Source organism: Myotis daubentonii, chromosome 18, assembly GCF_963259705.1.
Source record: "Myotis daubentonii chromosome 18, mMyoDau2.1, whole genome shotgun sequence".
In the NCBI taxonomy this organism is placed as follows: domain Eukaryota; kingdom Metazoa; phylum Chordata; class Mammalia; order Chiroptera; family Vespertilionidae; genus Myotis; species Myotis daubentonii.
The window spans coordinates 36,291,980-36,315,784 of NC_081857.1; the positions used below are offsets into that span (position 1 = coordinate 36,291,980).

Here is a 23,805-nt window from a genome sequence, read left to right on the forward strand (position 1 = left end):
CCACCCTGTATGTTATATATCAATAATATCTCAACAAAGCTGAAAAAAAATATGCTGAACTACTAAAGACCATTATACCAGATTTCTTTATCTAATTATTACCATTATTAAATTTGTAAGTGTTCTACAAATATAAAATGTTATTAGCATTCTATTGTTATCATTTCAGCATTAACTTAATTACTGTTATGCCTTTACAGTCTATTACTAAATTGATCAAAGATGCTGCCTAACCTTTAAAAAAAATCCATGTGTTTGAATATGTCATAACATACTCTAAAACCCATGTATTCATATTTATATAAAAAACTTTTTTCAGTTTTATTTAAAAAATTTGTACTTTTTCAATAATAGTTGGTATACAGTATTATATTAATTTCAGGTGTACAACATAGTGATTAGAAAAGTAATCACCTGGGTAAGTCCCATCTGACACTATACATAGTAATTAAATTATTATTGACGATATTCCCTTATCCTTAGAACATGATCACCTGGGTAAGTCCCATCTGACACCACACATAGTTATTAAATTATTATTGACGATATTCTATATCCCCATGACTGTTTTTTACTGGCAATTTGTACATATTAATCCTTTCCCCCTTTTCACTCTCAGCTTTATTTTTGTTCCCAGGTTTTGCAAATCGTTTTTCAAAACCCAAAGGACCAAGGAACCCACCATCAAATTGGAATATTTAACAGAACTGTGGACTACAGGCTGCAAGTGCACCTGCAAAGAAAAATTACCAGAACACAGCTAGCTACAGTAAAGTGCGCTAGATTCGTAATGTCAACAGTGCAGATGTGGTAATGTGGTAACAGCTCTTAAGAAAAGCAATGCACAATTAAGTGCCAAAAATTTTACACTGAATCTCATTTACATTGGGTTGGAAACAGCAGAGAAAGTTTGCCACTTCAGCCACAGGAGAAAGAGTTTGGGAATGGATTTTTTTCATTTTTGAAAGTTATTTATATTTGACTTTACTTTTCACATAAATATAAACTTGAAGGATTGGTAAGAATTGGATCTCAATTAAATGTCTACATTGCCAGAATTTACTTTAAACAATTTTTTTTTAAAAAAACCTTATCTTGTGGTTGAAATACAAAATTACTGCTTATGACAATGACTGTCCCCTGGGAGTTATTTTTGCCTGAATGGAGTATACCTTGAACATCTTTTCAAATGTTGTGGGAAACTAGAATCGTAAGAAAAGAAGTTATATTTAAGAGAATAAAATATGTAAAAAATGACTGTAATCTTTTTATTTACATATATCAACTAACCAGATGTTCAATTACATCCCTGATAAGTTTTAACCAAAGTTACTCAATCACCAAATCTAGAATGATTAACAAAATAGCTATCGTTTGGTAGCATTTTCTTCATTTCACAGGTTCTGTGTAAACATGTGCAACCTACAGCCAATCAGAAGCACGACTAGTTTAAAGTGTTTTGTTTTGTTTTCTAAATGAGTATGGATCTGACATATTTTAAGGGTATCTGATCTTTCCAATCTAATTTTATGTAACAAACGTTAGTAATTATTACAAAGGATTCTCCAGAGTTCTCCGAAATGATTCAACTGCTTTTAATTTTTTTAAAAAGTCTGTGGCCTCTAGAAGCATGGGATACGTCGTATTTTCACTGGGAAGCCCGTGAAGGCGACGTTACCTGTCACTGCAGCGCAGTGAACACAGCGGGTGCTCAGCAAGCTTGCTTTTCAGTGAGCTCGATGGAGTGTGGCATCGAACCACTGGCTTTTATCTGCGTACTTCATCGTAATCAACCATCCCCAATACCTCACCAAGGACCAAATATGCTAAAAGAATCCTAGGTACCACTCAAGCGACTAGGAAATTGTCCATCAATTTCTGAGCGGAAGCCTTGGTGGACAGAGGCGATTTGGGGAGTGTTCTCCGACAGGCACACATCTCAGATTTATGCAACCTTATACTTAGGATGTGAAACACCTCACACATTAAAAACCCTTTTCCATCTAGAATTTCCCTCTAACTGTAGGAATGTGTTCAAAATAGCGATGGACTCCGCCTTCCCAGGCGCTGGGGGAGGTGGGCGGACGGCGGGGCGGGGCGGGGCGGCGCGCCCAGGCTCCCCGGAGGCGCGGGCACCTGCCTCGCTACGCCAGGAGCGGTCACCATGGCAATGCCCACGGGCGGGGCCATTAGCCTCTAAAAGCAAAGCCGCCCTCGCGTTAGACACCAAGTTCCCCTTCCCTCTTCATCTCATCGCTCGTTCAAGGAGAAAAGGCCGGAGGTTCCTTTACCTCACAAAGGTCAAAAGAGGAACATGCCATTTAAAAGTAACTATGGAGACCACCTAGTCCGCGTGCCAGGACGGAGGAGGGAAGAAGAAGATAATGGGAACGCGCCGCCCGACTCGGAGAGCCACCAACACTGTTTGGGCCGTTAAGGCGGTTGGCGGCAACTCTCCGCCCAGCGGCGGTTGCGTCGCAGCCCGGAGCGTGACTCGGCGCACGCTCTCTTTCCGCTCCTCCGCCCCCGCAGCCAGGCAGGCGGCGGGGGGCGGGGGGAACTACCGCTCCCAGGAGGCTCCGCGCGGCTCGGGGGGTGGACCAGCGCTGGTGGAGAGGCCTGCGGAGAGCGGCGGGGAAGGGCCGTTTCCGGCATGTTCAGCTCCGGACCGGGCTCCGCCGACAAGTGGAGGGCAGCGGAGGGACTCCAATGCCCAGCGGGCCGTGCGCGGGATGCGCTTGCGCGATACGCGGACGGGGGGGCGGTCGGGCCATTTAAATGTGTGTTTGTGGGTGAAATGGCTGCGCAGGTCGGAGCGGTGCGCGTAGTACGGGCGGTGGCGGCGCAGGAGGAGCCGGACAAAGAGGGGAAGGAGAAGCCCCATGCTGGGGTCTCGCCGCGGGGCGTGAAGCGGCAGCGCCGAGCGAGCAGTGGGGGGTCTCAGGAGAAGCGGGGGCGGCCGAGCCAGGACTCCCCTCTGGCTCCCTCTCACCGGCGGCGTCGCAGCCGCCAACATCCCGGGCCGCTGCCGCCAACGAATGCAGCCCCGACCCTCCCGGGCCCGGTGGAACCTCTGCTCCTGCCGCCGCCGCCGCCGCCTTCGCTGGCCCCCGCCGGGCCCGCCGTCGCCGCCCCGCTCCCCGCCCCAGGCACCTCGGCCCTCTTCACCTTCTCGCCCCTGACGGTGAGCGCGGCCGCCGGGCCCAAGCAGCATAAGGGCCACAAGGAGCGGCACCGGCACCACCATCACCGCGGCTCGGACGGTGGCCCCAGCTCCTGCGTCCCGGGCGATCTCCGACACAAGGACAAGCAGGAAAACGGCGAGAGGGCCGGTGGGGTGCCCCTGATCAAGGCCCCCAAGAGAGGTGAGAGCCGGCGGGCGGCCGCGAGCTGGGGCTCTGGGTCTCTCTCGGCGCAGATATCCCGCCCCTTTGGCTCGGAAAGACGCCCAGCCCCTGCCCGCCCCTGGCTGCCCCGCGCCCACCGGGGCGGCCCCTGGATCGCACCCCGTGGGCACAGCCTGACCTACTTGAGGCTCTCGGTTTCCAGGCCGAGCTGTCAGTTACTCACCAACCCCCTGCCCCGTCCCCCCCGCCCGCTCCGCCCGGAGCCTTGGCCGACGTTTGTTTTCAAATTCGGCAGGGTTTCCGCGCGATGCGGTCCCCGGCGTGGGATTTGTAGGTGGCGCATCCAAAAAGACGGCCTTTCCAAAGGGAAGGCTTGTCGCTGAAATCCTTTCCTTCCTGTTTCCCTCGGTGGTGGCTTTCGTACTCGCTCTCCTCTGCTCCCAAATCTTGCCGGGTATGTTTTGGGGCTGTAACGAGTTTGAATTCGTAGGGAGGTTAACTCGACTCACTCTGATCGCCTGAGGTTCTGCAAGGTAAAATGTCAAACGCAGTTCATCTTCGTGTTTTTTTTTGTGTGTGTTTTTTTTAAGTCTGCAGGTTAAAAAAATCATTTTTCATTTTCATATTAGCTCTTAATCCTCAGGAAAGGGATGGGGAAGGTTTCCTCTCTCCTTGGATCCTAGGAAGTAGAACCCACCGGGCCGCCTAAAACGTGGGGTGTGCAGTAGTAGGTATCAGAGGCGAGAATTCCAGTTGCATTTTATTTTGTCTGGCACAACCAACGGATAATTTACTTAATTCCTGTAACCCCGATTAAAGTCACGAATCTTTAACACAGAAAATGTAGGGCTACCTAGTTAAGTGTGGGTTCTAGAGCAGTTAGGGTGGGCAGAATTGGCGTCTTCCTATTTCCAAGTTCCTGTAGCATTTGTTGTTTATATTCTCGTAGAATTTTGATTATGCCCTGAGTTTGTACGTTGTATATGATTTTATGTGATTTGTGAGTTGCATCTTCTCAAGAAGTTTTTAAGATTCTTTTGTGTGTCTTAGTACTGGGCCAGTTAGGTTATTAACATGTTAATGAACCCGTCTTCCAATCTTAAGTGTTGTGAGTCTTGGATTCCTTCACAAACTTGGTCTTAGGCTAAAACTTAAGACGACCACCAGTCATTACTTATTTTGGGTGCTACTTCCAAATAGCACAGTTCATTGTAAATAATTGCTCAATGGCATTTATTGAATCCAGGTAAATCTTTCTTCCGGTGGTGGTATCCAAATCTTAATCTCAGGAGTAGAACTTGTGCCAGGCTGACCAGAGTGCCAGTTCCACCATCAATATGCAGTGATCTTGTTCTCTTTTATTTTTACCTTTATTTCTCACCTCATTTCGTGTGTGTGTGTGTGTGTGTGTGTGTGTGTGTGTGTTTTAACCATTCAGAGCTAGAGGTAATTTTAAAGATCACCCAATTCAAATTTATATAGTAAAAGAGGAAAAAACTAAGGCCCCAAGTAGTACCGCGTAAAAGATTTTAAAATTCTTAAACAAATCATTGACCTGCTAGGGGGTAGAACCCAGATCTCCCGAATCCCAGGATCAGCTTCATCTCCCTGCTGTGCGGTGTTGCTTTCTCTCCTATTCATTTTCCCTCTTTGGGTATGAGATGGCAGTAGCCAGTCCCACCAAGCATTCCTGACAGCACCTCCGTTATGGGGGGACAGTGGTAATTCCATGTAAATAATTCACAACGTGCTTTTCTGGAAATTGTACAGGCCTCATGTTTTTTAAAAAACAAAAGCAAACCTTTAACCCAGTGTTGTCCAACCAACAACTTTCTCCAGTGACGGAAATAGTCTGTATCTGTGCTGTCTAACATGGTAGCCATTAATCATTTGGGGCCCTTGAAGCAAGCCTTTTTTTTAATACCTTTTTATTGATTTCAGAGAGGAAGGGGGAGAGAGAAAGAAAAACATCAATGACGGGAGTCATTGATCAGCTGCCTTCTACTGGGGATGGAGCCCAACCTGTGGGAATCGAACCGTGACCTCCTGGTTCATAGGTCAACGCTCAACCACTGAGCCACACTGGCCAGGCTGAAGCAAGTCTAAAAGACTTGTCATGTGGCTAGTGTGACTGAGGAACTGAATTTTAAATTTTATTTAATTCTAATTAATTTATAGTTAAATAGTTCCTTTTGACTAGTGGCTACCACATCGGACAGCGTAGCTTGAAGCAGTTGTAGTTTGCCAATAGGTAAAGAAGACATGTGGGTTAAGATCAGGTCATTTAAACTATTTTTAAAAAATTGAGATATAATTGCCCTGATCGGATGGCTCGGTTGGAGTATCATCCTGTATACAAAAGGCTGCAGGTTCCATTCCCTGTCAGAGCACATATGGAGGTTGCAGTTGGGAGTGAGTATGGGAGGCAACCTATCGATGTTTCTTAAATCGATGTCTGTCTCTCTCCCCCCCCACCCCCCATCCCTCTCACTCTCCTCTCCTCCCTTCCTCTCTAAAATCAATTTTAAAAATCCTCGGGTGAAGATTAAAAAAATAAAGATATAACATTATATTAGTTTCAGGTGAACAACATAAGGATTTGATATTTGTATGTATTGTGAAATGATCAGAATAAATCTAGTTTAAATATTTTAACGTTTGAATGAGAACATTGTTATGGGGGGAAAAAGCTTCCTGGCCAAATACCATTACTTTCTGGGTACATGACATACACTGGCATTTTATATGTGTATATTTTCATATTGATTTGAAAGAGAGAGACATTGATTGGTTGCCTCCCACATGTGCCCGACCTAGGATGGAACCCACAACTTGGGCATGTGCCCTGACCAGGAATGGAACTGGCAACCTTTCGGTGCACAGGATGACAATCAACTGAGCTACACTGGCCAGGGTACACATTGGCATTCTTAGAACCCTACATAAAATAATCGGGTTTAACCTTGTTTAATCCAGGTTCTGCCCTGGCTGGGTAGCTCAGTGGGTTGGGGCTTCCTCTGGATTTGCTAAGGTTGCAGGTTCAGTCCCTGGTCAGGACATACAAGGAGCAACCAATGAATGCATAAATAAGTGGGACAACAAATCCTCTCTCTCTCTCCCCTCCATCTCTCCTCTCTCTTTCCCCCCTCTTCCTCCCTCCCTCTCTTCTTTTCTCCCTCTCTTCCTCTCTCTAATAAATCAATAAATAATCCAGACTTTTGCACACACTTTGAATACCTTTTATGTTTTTGCTGAGCATCTTTATCCTTGTTACCGAGGCACGCAGGAGGCATGCCTCTGAGTCCATCTGAGTTAAATCTCGGCTCTACCACTTACCGTGTGCCCATGGGCAGACTACTTTAACCTCCATCAGCTTCCCTTTTCCTGTTTGTAGAATAAGGCTGTGGTATTGCTTTTATAAGGTTATTATGTGGTTTAAATGGGGCAATACGTGGGAAGCACTTAAAACAGTGTCTGGCTGATATTAGGCACTGTTAAAACTGTCTTTGTTTTTTTCTCTTGCTTCATCCTTGATTAATAAGGAGAGTGGCTAGACCTTTGTTATTTAAAAAGCTATGACTTCCCTTATCCTCAGATATTTAGGTACTACTTTAATTTTTTATTTTGAGGTAATTAAATATTTACAGGAAATTGCAAAAATAGTACAGACCTGTTCTTTCCTTCAATGGTTACATCTTACATAACTATTGCATACTATCAACACCAGGAAATTGACATTGGTGTGTGTGTACTTTTATGCCATTTTATCACCTGTAGATTAATTTAACTACCACTGCAGTCAAGATTCACAGCTATTCTAACACCATGAACATCCCCCTCATGCTACCCATGTATAGTCTTAGAAACCTCCTATGTCTCCCCCACCTTCCCTAAACCCTAGAAACCACTAATCTATTCTGCAGCAACCACTTATTTAACTTTATAATTTCATGATTTTAAAAAATATATATATTTTTATTGATCTCAGAGAGGAAGAGAGAGAAACATCAAAGACGAGAATCATTGATTGGCCGCCTCCTGCACACCCCGCACTGGGATTGAGCCCACAACCTAGGCCTGTGCCCTTGACTGGAATTGAACCCAGCCCCTTCAGTCTTCAGGGTGACGCTCTACACTGAGCCAAACCACTTAGGGCTATGATTTCATGGTTTTGAGAATGTTATCTAATGGAATAATAAAGTGTGCCATTTTCTGAGATTTTTTTCATTCAGCGTGATGTTTTTGAGATACATTCAAGTTACTGCATTTATCAGTAACTCACTCCTTTTCATTACTGAGTAGTATTCTATGGTATGGATATACCACCGTTTAACTATTTCTTAAAAGACATTTTGGTTTTCAGTTTAGCTATTAGGAGTAGAACTTCTATGAACATTCATGTTCAGATTTATGTATGGATGTAATTTTCATTTCTCTGGGAATGCAATTGCTAGGTCATAGGGTAAGTGTGTGTTTAGTTGTTTTTTTTTAAAGACATTGCCAATCTATTTTCTAGACTGTTCCATTTTACAGTCCCACTGGCAGTGTAAGAGAGATCTGCTTCCTCTACATCCTTGCCAGTATCTGGTATTGTTAGTATTTTTATATTATCTCTTCTAATAGATGTATAGAGATTCCTCATCATGGCATTTCCCCAATGGCTAGTGATATTTAACATTTGTGTGTCATTGTTTGCCCTCCATATATCCTCATTATTAAAATGTCTATTGCCCGTTTTCTAATTGAATTGTTTTCTAATTGAATTGAGAATTCTTTATATATTACAGGTAATATATTCTTAAATGTTTTTTATATTATAAATGTTTGGCAAAAAAACCCCATGACATGTGAAAGTCAAATGAAATTCAGATTCAGCATCCAGAAATAGAGTTTCATTGGAACACCGCTCCACCCATTCCCATGGATGGTCTGCGGCAGTGTTTGCGCCACCCCAGCAGAGGAGAGCTGTGGAGACAGATCAGATGGCCTGCAAAGCTTTTTATAGAAAAAGTTTGCAGACCCTGAGGCGGCTCATTCAGCACACCAGCCCCTGCATACCAGCCCTGCAGTACTCAGTCCAAGCTCACGTGTAGCTTCCCATAAGTGTCGGATGCTAGACATGTGGAGTTGCTCATAAATAGTTGAAACGAAAGTTTAATCTGTAAATACCAAGGTAAACTTGCTTTATCTAGAAAGTGGTACAGAAATTGATTTTTGAAGAGGTAAAGTGACATGCTTAAAATTTTCTAGTTAGAAAGTGGTAGAACTGAATCTAGAAGATACTAAATGTTAAGAGATATAAAAATCTTTTTTTTATTTCTTATAAGGAACAGGCTTGAGTCTTAAACTGAGTTACCTGAGTCTTTTGAAATGTTAATTTTTTTTCCTTTCCCTTTTAACTGCATTCAAAACTTAGACTTCCTCCACAAAACCCATCAAAGGAAGGAATGCTTCTTTTTAATTATTTTTGGTTAAATTTATTATTGTAGTAATATTTTTTAAAAAAGGAAAGGGGTGAGTTGATTCCTGTAGCTCTCTTCTCCAATGTCATTAAATGACAGGGTTGCTTTTATGTATTTCCAGTGAGTCAGCCTTCCTTTCTCACATTTTTTTCATCTTTGATCAGCTGTGCTATCACAGGGAGTGTCGCGAGGGCAAACTCCTAATTGAAAGTTTCTATGATGTCAAAGAGCTACTGGCAGGAATTTTAAATCCAGAAACAGTTGATTGTCTTGGTGATAAGAGTGAGGAATTACTTCGGGATTATACAGAGAACTGAAGTAAACAGATAATCTCATTTATCAGAGCAACCACTTCAGGGACTATACTTTTCCTTACTCAGAGAGAGGCAAAAAAGCCTTTAAGGCCTTGAAAGTGTTTGTATTTTTGTGTAACATAATGCTGTCATTATGATCATGCAGAATTATGTAGCGGGCACTCCGTAAAATATTCGTTGAAGTAATGCGCCCTTTATCTGAGGTTCCTCCAAGTCACCTCAAGTCCATTGATGGTGATGAGGTCATTGTAGTTGATCATCCAGTGGAGAGTGGCAGAGAGGAGGTGAGAGAGAAGCAGAAAGAGAACAGAGAGGAGTGCATTGGAAGAGTTGGAGTTTTGGAGTCAGACAAGCAAGAGTTTGAATCTTGGTTGTCACCTACTGACTTTGTAACCTAATATAAATAACATATAATGTTTCAGGCTGTTTTATTTTACTTTATTTAAGTATAGTTGGCCTGAATACATTCTCTGTTGGACCATTAACACACTCTACCAAAAAAGAGAAGATTGTTCATTCTTTAGACATTGATTTTTTAAATAACAGATATAATTGACAATATAACATTGTGTAAGTTTGAGATGTACAACATATTGATTTGATATAATTTATATTGCAGAGACATTGACTTTTAAATAACATTTTTAATTCAAGGCAAGGCAACCTTGATATCATTTTCAGGAAGCAGCGATGGCTAACTTAGTATAATAACCTTTAACAACTTTGTATATGTGTGCCATTCTCAATTAGTTACCACCATAATAACTTAAAATTAATATTAGTTTATTCATGGAAATTCATCAGCTAGTGTGACAAGTTGTCTCAGATTTCTCTATAATCAAAGGTGAGCTTTCTCTATCTCAGCCTTAGCCTTAGATAAAAATCAAAATTTGAATAACAGGATTAGTGAATAAAATTTCACATTTTAAACTTTTATCATGTTGAAATATGAGATTAAAACCAATTTAGGGCTTTTTCGTTTCCTTATGTGGTGGTTGTTTTGAGATGGACCATGCTGAATTAATTGAATGGTTCTCGTATAATGAGTTTTGGAATAAAACCCACAGAGATTTGGCCATGTTAGAAGTACCGTTGGTAATCTGATAGTAATATAGAAAATGTGTTACTATCAAGGTAACTCTTTGGTGTTAATTTCAGTGTTGGATCTAGGTCACAATTCATCTTCTGCATACCAAATACATCCTCTGAAGCTTGAAATAACAGGATCTATTCAGAGATTTTTTTTTTCTGTGAAATTGCTAAACATTTAGCAACGGGTAATTAGATAATTTTTTAAAAATTGGTTTAACCTTTATATTTAATGGCATTAACATTTAATTGCTTGGGAGAGTTGCCTAAATTACTGATTTGATATATAGGAAAAGTATTTAGATTAATTTATTTGGTAAGAAATATAAATGACCGTTACTAGGTGTTTTAATTAACTCAACTATTTAGTTGTATGTAGAATAAAAGATTACTTTTTTAAAAAAAATATATTTTATTGCTTTTTTACAGAGAGGGAGAGGGACAGAGAGTCAGAAACATTGGTGAGAGAGAAACTGCCCCCTGCACACCCCCCACTGGGGATGTGCCTGCAACCAAGGGACATGCCTTTGACCGGAATGGAACCCAGGACCCTTCAGTCCCCAGGCCGACGCTCTATCCACTGAGCCGATCAGGGCTAAAAGATTACTTTTTTTGCCCTGGACATTGTAACTCAATGCTTAGAGTGTCTGCCTGGGCACTGAAGGTTCAATTCCCTAGTCTGGGGCCCCAGACAGGGCATATGTGGGAAGGCAACCAATCAATGTGCCTCTTTCACATATTTTTCTCTCTCTCTCCCTCCTTCCCTTCCTCTCTTCCACTCTCTCTTAAAAAATCAGTGGAAAAAATATCCTCAGGTGAGGATAAATGATCCCCCACCCCCTCCAAAAAAAGAGTGCTTTTTCTCTTGCCAGTTTAAGTAATACATGTATATTTTGGTAAATGATCTCAGTTTAATTACAAGTGATGTTTGCAGATGGTTTTCTTTTTATTGCTTAAATGCAAGTATTAAATAGAATGAAAATCATTTGGTATCACATTAAAGTCTTTGATTTGCACTTTAAAAAAATTTTTTAGAAGATTTTATAACCTGTGTATCTGGTTATTAGAATGATTTTGTATAGACTACTGCAACTATCATATATTTACATATTTTATACCAAGAAAATTTTTTACTGTAAAGTTTATTGAGCCTGTTCTTCCCACGTATAGTGATAGGATTAGTGGGCGTAGCTATCCCAGCACTGAATTAGTTGTATTGTGTCAGAAATACTATAGTTGGCTGGATAAAATCTACACAGTACATACCACAACGTGCTTGAAGGTGGGTCAGGACAGTACCTGATATTTAATCCTAAAGAATTCTTGCTAGATATATTTTCCAACTAGTAAATAAAAGATGCCATTCTATTTTGGATTTGCCAATCCATGACGATCCCTTAAAATGAAAAATACATTTTTTAATTATGAAAATAATATATGTTTTTGTAGAAAGTTGGAAAATACATGTAAGTAAAGAAGAAAGCTAGACATTCATGATCCTACCAGCCTAGATAACTACCATTAACACTTTGGTATATATTTCTCCAGGTATTTTCTGTGTTGTATATATACAAAATACCTATAGATAAGTCAGAATTGTTCCTCTCTTTAGGTACTTCGCTTCTCCCTGGAATATTTTTCTCTCAAAAACATGCTTGTCTTCTCTTCTAGTTAGGACTTAGTCTAAATGTCATCTCCCAAAGAGAGCTTCCCCAGCATCTAGAGCAGTGATGGCGAACCTTTCGAGCTCGGCGTGTCAGCATTTTGAAAAACCCTAACTTAACTCTGGTGCCGTGTCACATATAGAAATTTTTTGATATTTGCAATCATAGTAAAACAAAGACTTATATTTTTGATATTTTATATATTTAAATGCCATTTAACAAAGAAAAATCAACCAAAAAAATGAGTTTGCGTGTCACCTGACATGCGTGTCATAGGTTCGCCATCACTGATCTAGAGTAACCTACTGATAACTCCCTTTTTCTTGTACAACTAGATTGTATGATCCAAGAGAGTAGGGATCATGTGTTTCTTAGTTAATACGACATTCCTAGTGCCCAGAAGTGCCCTCGGTACATAATAGGTACTAAATAAGTAAATGTCTGAATGATGAATGTTTAATATTATAAAAATGGGATAAGATTTATACATATGTTAGCTGCTCTGGAAGGAGTAGATTGCTTACAATTTAGAGGAAAGGTGGAAAATTAAATAAGTAATAGCACTGAATGTGGTAAGTACTGTGATGAGAAGTACAGTAATAGGAAACATACAGTAGGAGTTATTAAGAGAAGGCTTTCTGGAAGAGTGACAATGTAAGCATTTTGTAACCTTGTAATTTGTCAGTTCTTTTCATCTGTAATATAATTTACAATGGCTGGATAGTATTTTATCATATGTAAGTACCAGAGTTTAATCAGTATCTTATTAATAGACAATTGGGGGATTTCCTAAATAATCTATAATAATAAAAGCATAATATGCTAATTAGACTGGACATCCTTCCGGATGACCTTCTGGACGAAGCCGGGCCTGCAAGGGAAGCGCGGGTCCCGGGTGCCAGAGGGAAGCCTGTGCCGGCTTCTGGGGGAAGGAAGGCCTCCTCTTGCACGAATTTCGTGCATCGGGCCTCTAGTGCGCTCACAGATGTCTTTATGTGTCTTCAGTTATTTTCTTAGGTAATTTTTACTTGGGAGTGGAATTTTTGGGTCTGAAAATTAGAAATATTTTCAAGGCTTTTGGCACATATTAATTTTGGAGAGTACCAAATTGCCCTTCATCAAAGTTGTACTAGCTTATACTTTCTTTCTTTCTTTTTTTTTTAAATATATTTTATTGATTTTTTATAGAGAGGAAGGGAGAGAGAGAGTTAGAAACATCGATGGGAGAGAAACATCAACCAGCTGCCTCCTGCACATCTCCCACTGGGGATGTGCCCGCAGCCCAGGTACATGCCCTTGACCGGAATCGAACCTGGGACCCCTCAGTCCGCAGGCCGACGCTCTATCCACTGAGCCAAACCGGTTTCGGCCTAGCTTATACTTTCAGCAACAGTACATGAGAATGCAAAAAAAAAAAAAAGTTTTTGCCAATTTTGTAGGCAAAATGGTGTCTTACAGCTTAATTTGCCTTTGTTTGATTCACCTATATGTATCATAGTAATGTGTAACTGATAGCAAAATACGACGAGCTCCAATGTAGATTTTACAGTGGTTACCATACTGCATAGCATATGTGAAATCAATAACTTCTCTATTTCGTTTTGTTTTTTGATTGCAGGTTATATTAAGTTATATGCTGACCTTTGCATTATCTACTCTTTAGCATAATCCTCAAACCAGAATATTATTGTATTTTAAGATTTTTGTCTCATTTTATAAACATGTAAGCTGTAATAATGACAAATTCATAGAAACTAAGAATAGGTTAGTTAATTTGATAGAAAGTACCGTAAGAAGTTTGTATGTTGACACTAGACCTAGCAACTGACTTCTTTTTAATTATTGTGGCCAGAAACACCAGATGAAAATGGCAAAACCCAGAGAGCTGATGATTTTGTTTTGAAGAAAATAAAGAAGAAAAAGAAAAAGAAACACCGAGAAGACATGCGAGGAAGACGCCTTAAAATGTACAATAAGGAAGTACAGACGGTCTGTGCTGGCCTGACGCGCATCAGTAAGGAAGTCCTCACCCAGGGACAAGCAAATAGCACGGCGGGAGTTAACAAGGAGTCCTGCAGGTATCTGAGAGATGAACAGCTGTGCCGGTTAAACTTGGGCATGCACGAATATCGGGTGCCCCAGGGAGTACAAACACCTTTCATGACCCACCAGGAGCATTCTATTCGTAGAAATTTCTTAAAAACAGGTACTAAGTTTAGCAACTTTATTCATGAGGAACACCAGTCCAATGGCGGTGCTCTGATCCTTCATGCGTACATGGATGAACTCTCATTTTTGTCTCCAATGGAGATGGAGAGATTTTCTGAGGAGTTTCTTGCTTTGACATTCAGTGAAAATGAGAAAAATGCCGCTTACTATGCTTTAGCAATAGTGCACGGGGCGGCTGCTTATCTCCCGGACTTCTTGGACTATTTTGCTTTCAATTTCCCCAACACTCCAGTGAAAATGGAAATTCTGGGCAAGAAAGATATCGAAACAACCACCATTTCAAATTTCCACACTCAGGTAAGGTGAACTCATTGTTACATTATTTAGTAAGTACAGTTACAGTACATGCTAACCCACATTTTGTTGCTCAGCACATACCAGCACACTTTTAATAAAAACTCCTGGTGGTAAATGTGGTTCAAATTGTTTATTTCTCTAATTGAAAAATCTTGATTGCTGAAGTTCTTTGGGATGTGGCGTATGACTTGCTTGGTCTAAGAAATGCTTTATACATAAACTGTTACACATGATTACACGTCTTTATGGAAAACCAGCTTGAAAACTAATGCATTCTTTTGCAGATTAGGCAATGTTAGCATGGGCGGTGTGATTTAGAACTGGTAGCCTCAAGGTAACTCTCGTAAACTTCATCTTTTGTGTCATCATAAAACATCCGAGGGCATTGACCTATTTATTTGCCGGGTTTTTGCTTTTCTTTCAGTAACTTGTTGGCAGTCTATCCCAGAAACATCCCTTCTCCATGTGACTTGGAAGTGTCACTGGGAAGACCGCCATAGCTGCCGCTCCTTCTGCCTATGCACTGCTGTGGGTGAAGACATTTTCTGAAGCCTTGCTTGGGCAGCCAGGCTTAAGTCAGCAGGGAAACTCTCTTTCCTATCCAGTGGTTTTAAACAAAACATTTTTTTTCATTGAAGTTATCTTAGGGCATAAACTGCAGTTGATAATATGTTCTAGATTTTTTTCTTGCTTTTCTCATAAGGATTGTGAACGTGGATGGTCAGCTGTAAGTTTGTGGTATAGATACAAATTCTACAGCAGTTTCATGGAGAATGTGACACTCTTAGAGAGTTATAATGATATAACCTGTTTTTTTTCAGGTTATCTGATAATTTGCTGCCATTCTTAAGAGGTGTTTTTTTGTTGTTGTAGGTAAATAGACTCTTGTGTCATAAGACTCTCTCTCGGCTGTCTGCATTAGAGTGGTTTCAAGCCACTTAGATATGAAATCTCCTCTAACTTGAATCTTTTTAGTGCTTCTTACCATCCTTGCCTCCAATGAGGGGAGTATCCAGTTTAGATTTATGAGCTTCACAGTTTCTCTAATTGAAGTTCTCTCTGCAGTAGAGAGAGCAGGAGCAGCCAGTGTGGAGAGGTCGCAAGATGGGGCTGCCCAAGATGTTGGAACACGATGTGCAATAAAGGGCTTCGTCTTGGATTTTGGCCTTGTTACCACAATCAGGTACCGAAGTGCTGACTTTTGTAGTCGATTTTGTTTTTTCTTTTTCCTTTTTTTTTTCAAAGGAGTGAGTATAGCCCCTTAAAACTTAAGGAATCCTATTTTTATCAATATTGCAGAAGGGACAGAAAACAGTTCTCCTAATGTAGTCCATAGTCCCCATAAGTCCTTATTCAACAAAGATCTTGCTGAGAGCAGAATTAATACGCTCTTTCACTTTTTTAGTTTAGAAAGCTGCAGCAAATTTTCTCTTCTGATTGATAGACCAGCAAGCATATCTGAGAAGTAAGCCAGAAACTTGGGACGGTGGGGAGTTTTGGTTTTGTGATGATGACTTTTTAATATTAGTTAGTTTTAGTGGATCAAGATATTTAGAGCAGATATCTCTAAATATTCCCTGCTGATTTTTGTCTTCCAATTGATTTTTTTCAATGGAGCTGAGATTTCAATGACTGTACCAACAACTTACCTTGAGATTTACTTTCATATTTATAAAATAACCACTTTCTAAGAACATATCAGATTATTTAAAAATTTGATGTCATTAAATACTTTAACCACATGAGAATATTGAGGACTATTGAGTAATTGTCAAGCTCTGATGATCCTTGGTGAGGGAACTTCATTTTATTTCTGAATATTGAGTCATTGAGGAGAAGGATGAGGTGGGTGTGGAAGTTGGTATAGCCTAAGAAACTTTAGATTTGCAGCGGTGGAATCATTGGCAGATGTTGGGATGGAAGCTAAACTAACACAGTAGTTCAGATTTATTTAGCACTTCATGATTTATAGAAATGCTTTCACATTCATATCTGAATATTTTAAACACAACTCATGTGGTAGGTAAACAATTTTATCTCTGTTTTCCACCAAAGAAACTGAGGGTTGGGGATGTTTATTGTTATCCAAGGTTATGTAGCTAGTAAGTAGAAGTCGGGGAGCAAACTGCAAACTTAGGCCACTGGAACAATATGTGCATCATTTTACCATACTCCTTCCTTCCTTCAGCCATTGGACGAGAGACCAGTGCTTTTATTTGTCTAACACTGTAGTCAGTGAAATGAAAATATCTCAGTTTAACACAATATTCAGAGGCTATTCTAATATTTTCAACAAATACCCTTAGATTGTTGGGAATTAAGTGAATACCTTAAGTGTTTTGGACTTCTGTGTTTTGTGAAGTCTTATCAAGTTCTGTTGAGCCAAAAATAAGTGAAGTAAATTTTTTATTACCTTAAAGACACAATTATTAGAGGTTATAATTTAAATATGTAGCCATAATAATTATTCATGAGTATATTTCAAGATACTTTGCTCAGCAAATATTTATTGAGAACCTATCATGTACTGCACGTTCTGTTCTTAAAAGGACTAATTGATGAGCTCAGTTTAGTGGAGAAGATGAATAAACCAGCGGTTATAATGCAGTTTGACAAGCAAGAGCATAGAGGTATGCATAGGGAAAGCAGTTATAACAGAGGGAGCACAGTTTGAGGTGTTACCTAACTCAGGCTCGAGGTGATTAGAAAAGACATTTTATTTTTTATTTTTACTTTTTTTTACAGAGAGGAAGGGAGAGGGATAGAGAGTTAGAAGCATCGATGAGAGAGAAACATCAATAGGGTGTGCCAGCAACCAAGGTTACATGCCCTTGACTGGAACCGAACCTGGGACCCTTCAGTCCGCAGGCTGACGCTTTATCCACTGAGCCAAACCAGTCAGGGCTTAGAAAAGACATTTTAAAGCACGTAATAATGCTTGAGTGGGGTCTTGAAAGATTAGTACTTAGCTTAAGAAGGGCATTAAAAGAATACTACCTATGCAAACACACAGATATTAAAGAATGCAGCACTTTCAGGAAGCTGGGAATAGCTTAATATAGCAAGAATACATGCTGACTTAGGGGGTGGTGAGAGTTGAGACCAGAGAGATAGACAGAAATCAAGATTGCGAAGAGCTTTATATGTGCTAAAAAAATAGTGTTTTTTTCTTAGAGGTAATGGGGGATCATTGGTGAATTTTAAGAGGGGTGTGCTTTTAAGTTATGGTTGCAAAGATTACACAGTAGTGGGAAAATGAGATTGGAAGCAAGAAGATTGGTTAGGTTACTGTGGTAACCAGACAAATGATTCATGTCCAAACTGATACTGATGCCAGAGAGGAAGAAATGAAATTTGAGCAGTAATTAGAAGATGGGATTATTTGCACTTGGTGAGGGAGAAGTATACGTAGAGTCTTAAGATGTGATTTTGACAATGGACTGACTGATGGTGGTGCTGGTCACAAAGTCAATACAGGGTTGACAAAGCTGTTTTGGGGGTGGAAGGTATTGATGAGTTCTGTTTGAGGTGTTTTGTGTTGGAGGTACCTGTGAAGGCTAGGATTAGACATGTCTACTAGGTAGTTAAGTATATGGATCTATGATTGGGAGACATGTCTAGGCTGGAGATGCAGAAATTGAATCCATTAGCCTATAGGTGATCAGGGACAGCATTAGAATGGAAGAGAGAAAGTGGAGAATGGAATCCTGTGCTGCACCCACGTGTGGAATGGGAAGAGATAAAGACAAAGAGGTAGAAGGAAGTTAGATGACAGATTTTCTAGCTTTTATGAATGTTGGAGTGATTAAGTGTCATATCCATACGAGGAATGAAGTAAGATAAGGTGGGGAAAATGTTAGGTTGCTCAATTGGGAATTAAAATGGAAACATTATCAAGACCAGTGCTTTGCAAACCATAGCCATCTTAATATTGTAAGTTATGCTTTTTTAAAAAAAGCTTGCTATTGAAAGTGTGCTCAATATATGAATTTGGCATCAACAGAGAGCTTGCAAGAAATGCAGACTTTCAGACCCCTAACCAGGTCTTCTGAATCTTAATCTACATTTTAACAAGATACCCACATAGTACACATGCACACTAGAGTTTGAGAAGCACTACTGTAGAACTCACCTCCACTAGCCAGAGGAAGTAAAATATAATTTGTTTGGGGCAAGAAAACCTGTAGCTTCTGCTATTTTTATATTTTTAAACTATTATAGTCGTAAAGCTAGGATGCACATATAGGTGGGTTTTTTTTCCTTTGAATATTCTATAAAACTTAAATATTCTAACACCAAAGGAGGTAAGTTCATGATAAATGTCAATTAAAGCGCCAAGCTGATCCTCAAATTTAACTCTCAGCAGTTGATGCAAGGATAACTTTGTAAAGTTTGAGTTCTTGATTTAAAGGGCTACAATTCTGTAGAATTATTCAAGTCTAATTAGTTTTAAATAGTCATTAGCCAAATAACTGTTTTGACCAAAGAATTCAAGTGTTTGTGGAATCTTTTGGTCAGTTAATGGAGAAAAATTATAAATGTATTTCACCCCCCCCCCCCAAAGAATACACACACACACACACACACACACACAACCTTGAAGTGTTCTGCAATAAGTAGGCACTACTTGGCTCCCCTCCCTATAAAAATCCTGTGGCCTCTGATAAACTGATGAGCAGTTCAGATATCCTTCTAGTCACCTTACGGACTAACAGGATTTCAGAGTGGGTGGGGTCATTTCCTAGCCTTCGTTTCATAGGTGAGGAAGATCGCATTTTGTTTGTGACCCTTTCCAAGGGTAAAGAGTGGCAGTTCTTCAAAGAGGAATTGTTTTATAGTCTACATTTCTAACAAACTCCCAGATGACGCTGATGTTGCTGGTCCACAAACCAACAAGGCTGTAGGTCTTAAATTCTGTACATGAATTACAAACAAGTAACAAAAACACTAAAAATATAGTGAAGTTAAATGGGGAGTTGTTTGAAATATCACCATCTGAGACTATTTTCACCTTACAGCAACTAAGTAATTGAAGCATATGTATGGCAAAGAAAGTGTGTATATGTATATGCTGGGGGAAGAGGGAATTAATTTAAAAAGTGTATCTACCATAATGGGATTTTTTTTCTCTTTACCTGGCAAATGTGTATTTTAAATTCTGCTTTAAAAAAAAAAGATTTCTGCAAAACTTATATAATATTGAAGTCTTTTATTGAGGGTCATAGCTCTTTAACTTTATTTAGAAGTTCTTATAAAATGTTGCTTTTATTACTATAACGTGGTAATGTTTACTGTTCCGGAGAAAATCAACAAATGTTATTTCTTCATTTATTGTGTGTGGTGGCAGGGCCCACAATGGGCTTATAGGGGCCATGATTGATTAGGACAGTTAACATTTTGTGGTGAATTGGTGGTACTAATTAAGAATAGAAGAGTGCTTTGGAGCTTGATGGTAATGGAGAAACTCTTAAGGGCTACACATCAGTGTGTTAGAGAAAAGGAAAACATACTTTAAGAAATTTTATAAAATAAAACAGCATAAAAATTGTATGCTTGGTTCTTTTTTCTGTCATTCTAAGTATAGCTTATACTCTTTTGACTCATACTACTGTGTTACTATACGTTTAAACCGGGAATGCCTTTTTATTCACAGGCCACAAGGTTAGGAAGATTGCTGGCTAGCTTTTTCCTCTCTGTTTTTTAAACCATCGGCTTAAATAGGTTTCTTCATGAAACATGAGTTCTGTTGAATAATTATTCTCCCTAACTCCACACACAGGGTTTTCAACATAGTGTATTTCTAGGTTAGTGTTAAGTTTTGTTTTTAATAATTTATTTTTTAGAGCAATTTTAGGTTCATAGCAAAATTGAGGGGAAGGTACAGACCTCTTTCCCAAATACTCGCAACCCTCACCTATGCATAGCCTTCCCCATTATCTACACCCCCCACCAGAGTGGTACATTCCTTACAATTGATAAGCCTGTGCTGACACATCATAATCACCTGAAGTCCATAGTTTACACTAGAATTCACTCTTGGTGTACATTCTGTGGGTTTTGACTCACATGTACCTATCAGGTAACATACAGAGTAGACTCATTGCCCTAAAAATCATCTGTGCTCTGCCTATTCATCCTTTCCCTCACCCCCATCCCCACCCCTGCCAACCACTGATCTTTTCACTCCCTCCATAGTTTTGTCTTTTCCAGAATGTCATATAAGGATGGGGCAAAAGTAGGCTTACAGTTGTGAGTATTTGAAACAGAGTTTATTGTGTTATTATATTATTTTCCGTATGAATAATTATCAACTTTGGCTCCACCCTGAAGTATGTAGCCTTTTCAAATTGGCTTCTTTCACTTAATAAATGCATTTTAAGGTTCCTCCATGTCTTTCCATGGCATGATAGCTCATTGCTCTTTAGCAGAGTCATATTCCGTATATGGATGTATCACAGTGTATCCATTTACTTACTAAAGACATCTTAGTTGCTTCCAGGTTTTTGGCAGTTATGAATGAAGCTTATATCTTCTAAGTTTTTAAATGACTTACTAAAAGGTGTATGTAGCCCTGGCTGGTGTCGCTCAGTTGGTTGAGCATCGTCCCACACACTGAGAGGTCTCTGGTTCGATGCCTGGGTTGTGGTTCCATCCCCAGTAGGAACCATGCAGGAGGCAACTGATCGATGTTTCTCTCTCTTTCTTTCTCTCTCTCAAATCAGTAAAGAGAAACATATCTTTAGCTGAGGGTTAAAAAGCAAACAAACAGGGATATATGTATTGAGAGCACAATTGAGCATGTTTAACTCTCCTAGCAATTGGTACAGGATAACTTTTAAAGTTGAGTGTCTAATCTAAAGGACTACATATATATTGACAGCAGTATGTATAGTATTCACACATACTTGTTTAAACTTTTATGGCTATTATATTAAATTTTTTGAATGCATGCAAAGCTGGTTACTATTTTCTTAGAGGTATTTTCTTCCTTGATATCACAATCTTCCCCTCCCCACTTCGCCTTCAGATTTTACTAAAGGCTAACTTTTCCCTGCTTGGCATTATGTTCCATGCTCCCATGGCAGCTTTAGTGTTTTTCTGTTCTTTGGTCTCTACTTGCCTTCCTCCAATCAGCCTAACACTTGTTTCTTCCTTCACGGCAGTATACACACTTGGGTGGTAGAACTCAACTTGTTCTTTGCTTTTGAGTGGGATTTCCAGGCCAAAGCTTCTCAAACTTGCCAGATCCTAAGAATAATCTGGGGTTGTTCATTTCAGATACATATTAGAATCTCAGGTTCTTGTCTTGGAAATTCTGATTATCTTAATTGTTCTGTTTTGGGAGTGCTCTAGTTATAGACTTTTTTTCTTAGTCCAGAGCAGGAGATAATAATCCAGATGTTATCTGTGCAATAGACTATTGCCTTCCTCAGTACAAGAGTATACAAGATACAAGTTGCAGGCTAAACCACTATAAATCACAGATAGTGGCCAGAACAAAACAAAAATTTCTTGAATAGTAAGTCCAAAGGTGTTCCATGAGGTCATCCAGGATTCTGCTTTCCTTCTGCCATTCCCTTTGGTGTCATACGCATGGTTGAACCTGGCCCTCCAAAGAGAGAAAGAGGAAGTGGAGAGCAGGCTGCTTACTTATTAAGACATGTTCTGGAAATTGCATATGTAACTTATGCTAGCATTTCATTGGCCAGAACCTCGTCACAGGCCACGCTTAGCTGCCAAGGAGCCTAGTTGAGCTGTATGCCCAGGAAGTTCTGTTACTAAAATCCAGAATGGTAGGTAAGAACGGTAGATCAGATACTAACTAGGGGATAATTCGTAATATTCTTGTTTGGCATCAGTGCCACATAGGTGGTAGCTGCTGACTTTCTGGTAATAAATGCCGTCCATCTTCTAAACTTTGCTGTTAATTATTTAAATGCAGAACAAACATTAGCATTTAAACATTTTTACTCATGTGATAGACACTCTAATCAGCTTTACTACTACCACTACTTTTTTTTAAACCAGAGTTTAATAGCTGATTACTTCATTTCTAGCCTCAGCAAACATAAATTTAACAATTCCCCCATTTCAGGTTTACTTTCTCTTTTTAAATAGGAAAGGATATTTTATGAATTATCTTAGGTATTTGCATTTTAAGTTGTCTTCAGGTTCAGTGCTGTTGAATTAAATGGTATTTAAATTAGGAAAACTTGGAGTACTATGATCTAAAAATATTAATTCAGATTAAAAATGTGTTGAGTTGCATAATCTCAAAGCTAGCAGACCAAGTAAATTGAAAATTACTATAGGCAGTGTACTTCAGGATTGGTATTGAGTTACATGAACTTTAAATTGTGATAAGTCTTTAGAATTTTCTCTCATAAGATGCCATCATGTATAGTTTGAAAGTCTTTTTAGGTAGAGAAACGTCTGGTAATTGGGAATGGGAGAGACTATTTCTAGAACTGATGTTGAAAATTAACTCTGCTTTAATCATTTTGGGGTGCTTGGCTGAGAAAGGTTAGACCAATGCTTAGAAAAGCTGTTTTACTTCCTCTTCCTCCCTTTATTCCTACATCCCATGACCATTCTCTTTCCCAGTCTGCCTCCCCTGGCTTTTTATAGCATGATGATCATACAAACGAATGGAAGGTAATTCGTGCAAATATACGCAAGGTAATTCTGGGCTGGGCTGTTGCTGCTTAAAGATCATCACCTAGTCCTAGGGTGATCTTGGGGGGAAAATTTATAAGGAATTAAAAAATAAATGTTTGCTATTTGAGAACAAGATCTAAGACCTTCTTTTCTGTGTGTGTGTGTGTATGCATGACAGTGATGTTAAATTGTCTATGAAAAAAAAAATGGTTGGTTCTGAAAATGCTGCTAAAGAACTAATAGTAAAGAATTGTATAAGAAATACTAGATGGTCATTTATGCTTTCTATTAAGGCAAAACAGGTGACATTTAAAGAGGATATTCCAAGTAGACCAGATTCAAGAGAAAAATCATTGGCGTAAGTTTGATAGAGAAAAAGATGAGCCTGCCTAAGGTGGAGGATCTTATATGGAAGATTGGGTTGGTTAACAGTCAGCCTGCTATTTGGCCTGATGGGAAGGCTCTCAAGGTAGAGAGTACAGAATGAATACAGAGGATTAATCGATTAATCTGACCATGGTCTGCCCTGCCAATTTTACTGTTTACTAATTTTCCTAAATAAAGATCACTTTCAAGTGTTTGCAGAGTGCAAAATTATTATTCTTAAAGAAGTTTAAGTCTATCGTAATGTCTTCAATATTTCCTTGAGATGTTGGGACCATAGACTAACTTGCATCGTGCAATTTCAGATGTGGAACTTATATCAATGTATTTGTCAGTGTGTGTGGGTGCTTTTCTGTAACGG

General features: G+C 39.6%; 2 protein-coding genes across 6 annotated transcripts in view; both read left to right on the forward strand.

Moving 5' to 3' along the window:
• PTPN22 (protein tyrosine phosphatase non-receptor type 22) overlaps positions 1–1,078 on the forward strand; it is a 42,599-nt gene extending 41,521 nt beyond the window's left edge. Inside the window, exon 21 of one of the 2 annotated variants that reach the window (XM_059675529.1) lies at positions 620–1,078. In XM_059675529.1, the coding sequence (XP_059531512.1) occupies positions 620–702 (83 nt within the window). In that variant the 3' untranslated portion in view covers positions 703–1,078. The remainder of the gene's footprint in view (positions 1–619) is intronic. The other variant, XM_059675530.1, reaches the window with a different exon arrangement.
• A 1,182-nt stretch (positions 1,079–2,260) lies between these two features.
• RSBN1 (round spermatid basic protein 1) overlaps positions 2,261–23,805 on the forward strand; it is a 29,929-nt gene continuing 8,384 nt past the window's right edge. For 2 of the 4 annotated variants that reach the window (XM_059674170.1, XM_059674171.1), the window contains exons 1-2: positions 2,265–3,365; positions 13,729–14,402. In XM_059674170.1, the coding sequence (XP_059530153.1) occupies positions 2,654–3,365; positions 13,729–14,402 (1,386 nt within the window). In that variant the 5' untranslated portion in view covers positions 2,265–2,653. Of the gene's footprint in view, positions 3,366–13,728; positions 14,403–15,467; positions 15,586–23,805 lie in introns of all 4 variants that reach the window. The other 2 variants (XM_059674174.1, XM_059674172.1) reach the window with 2 other exon arrangements.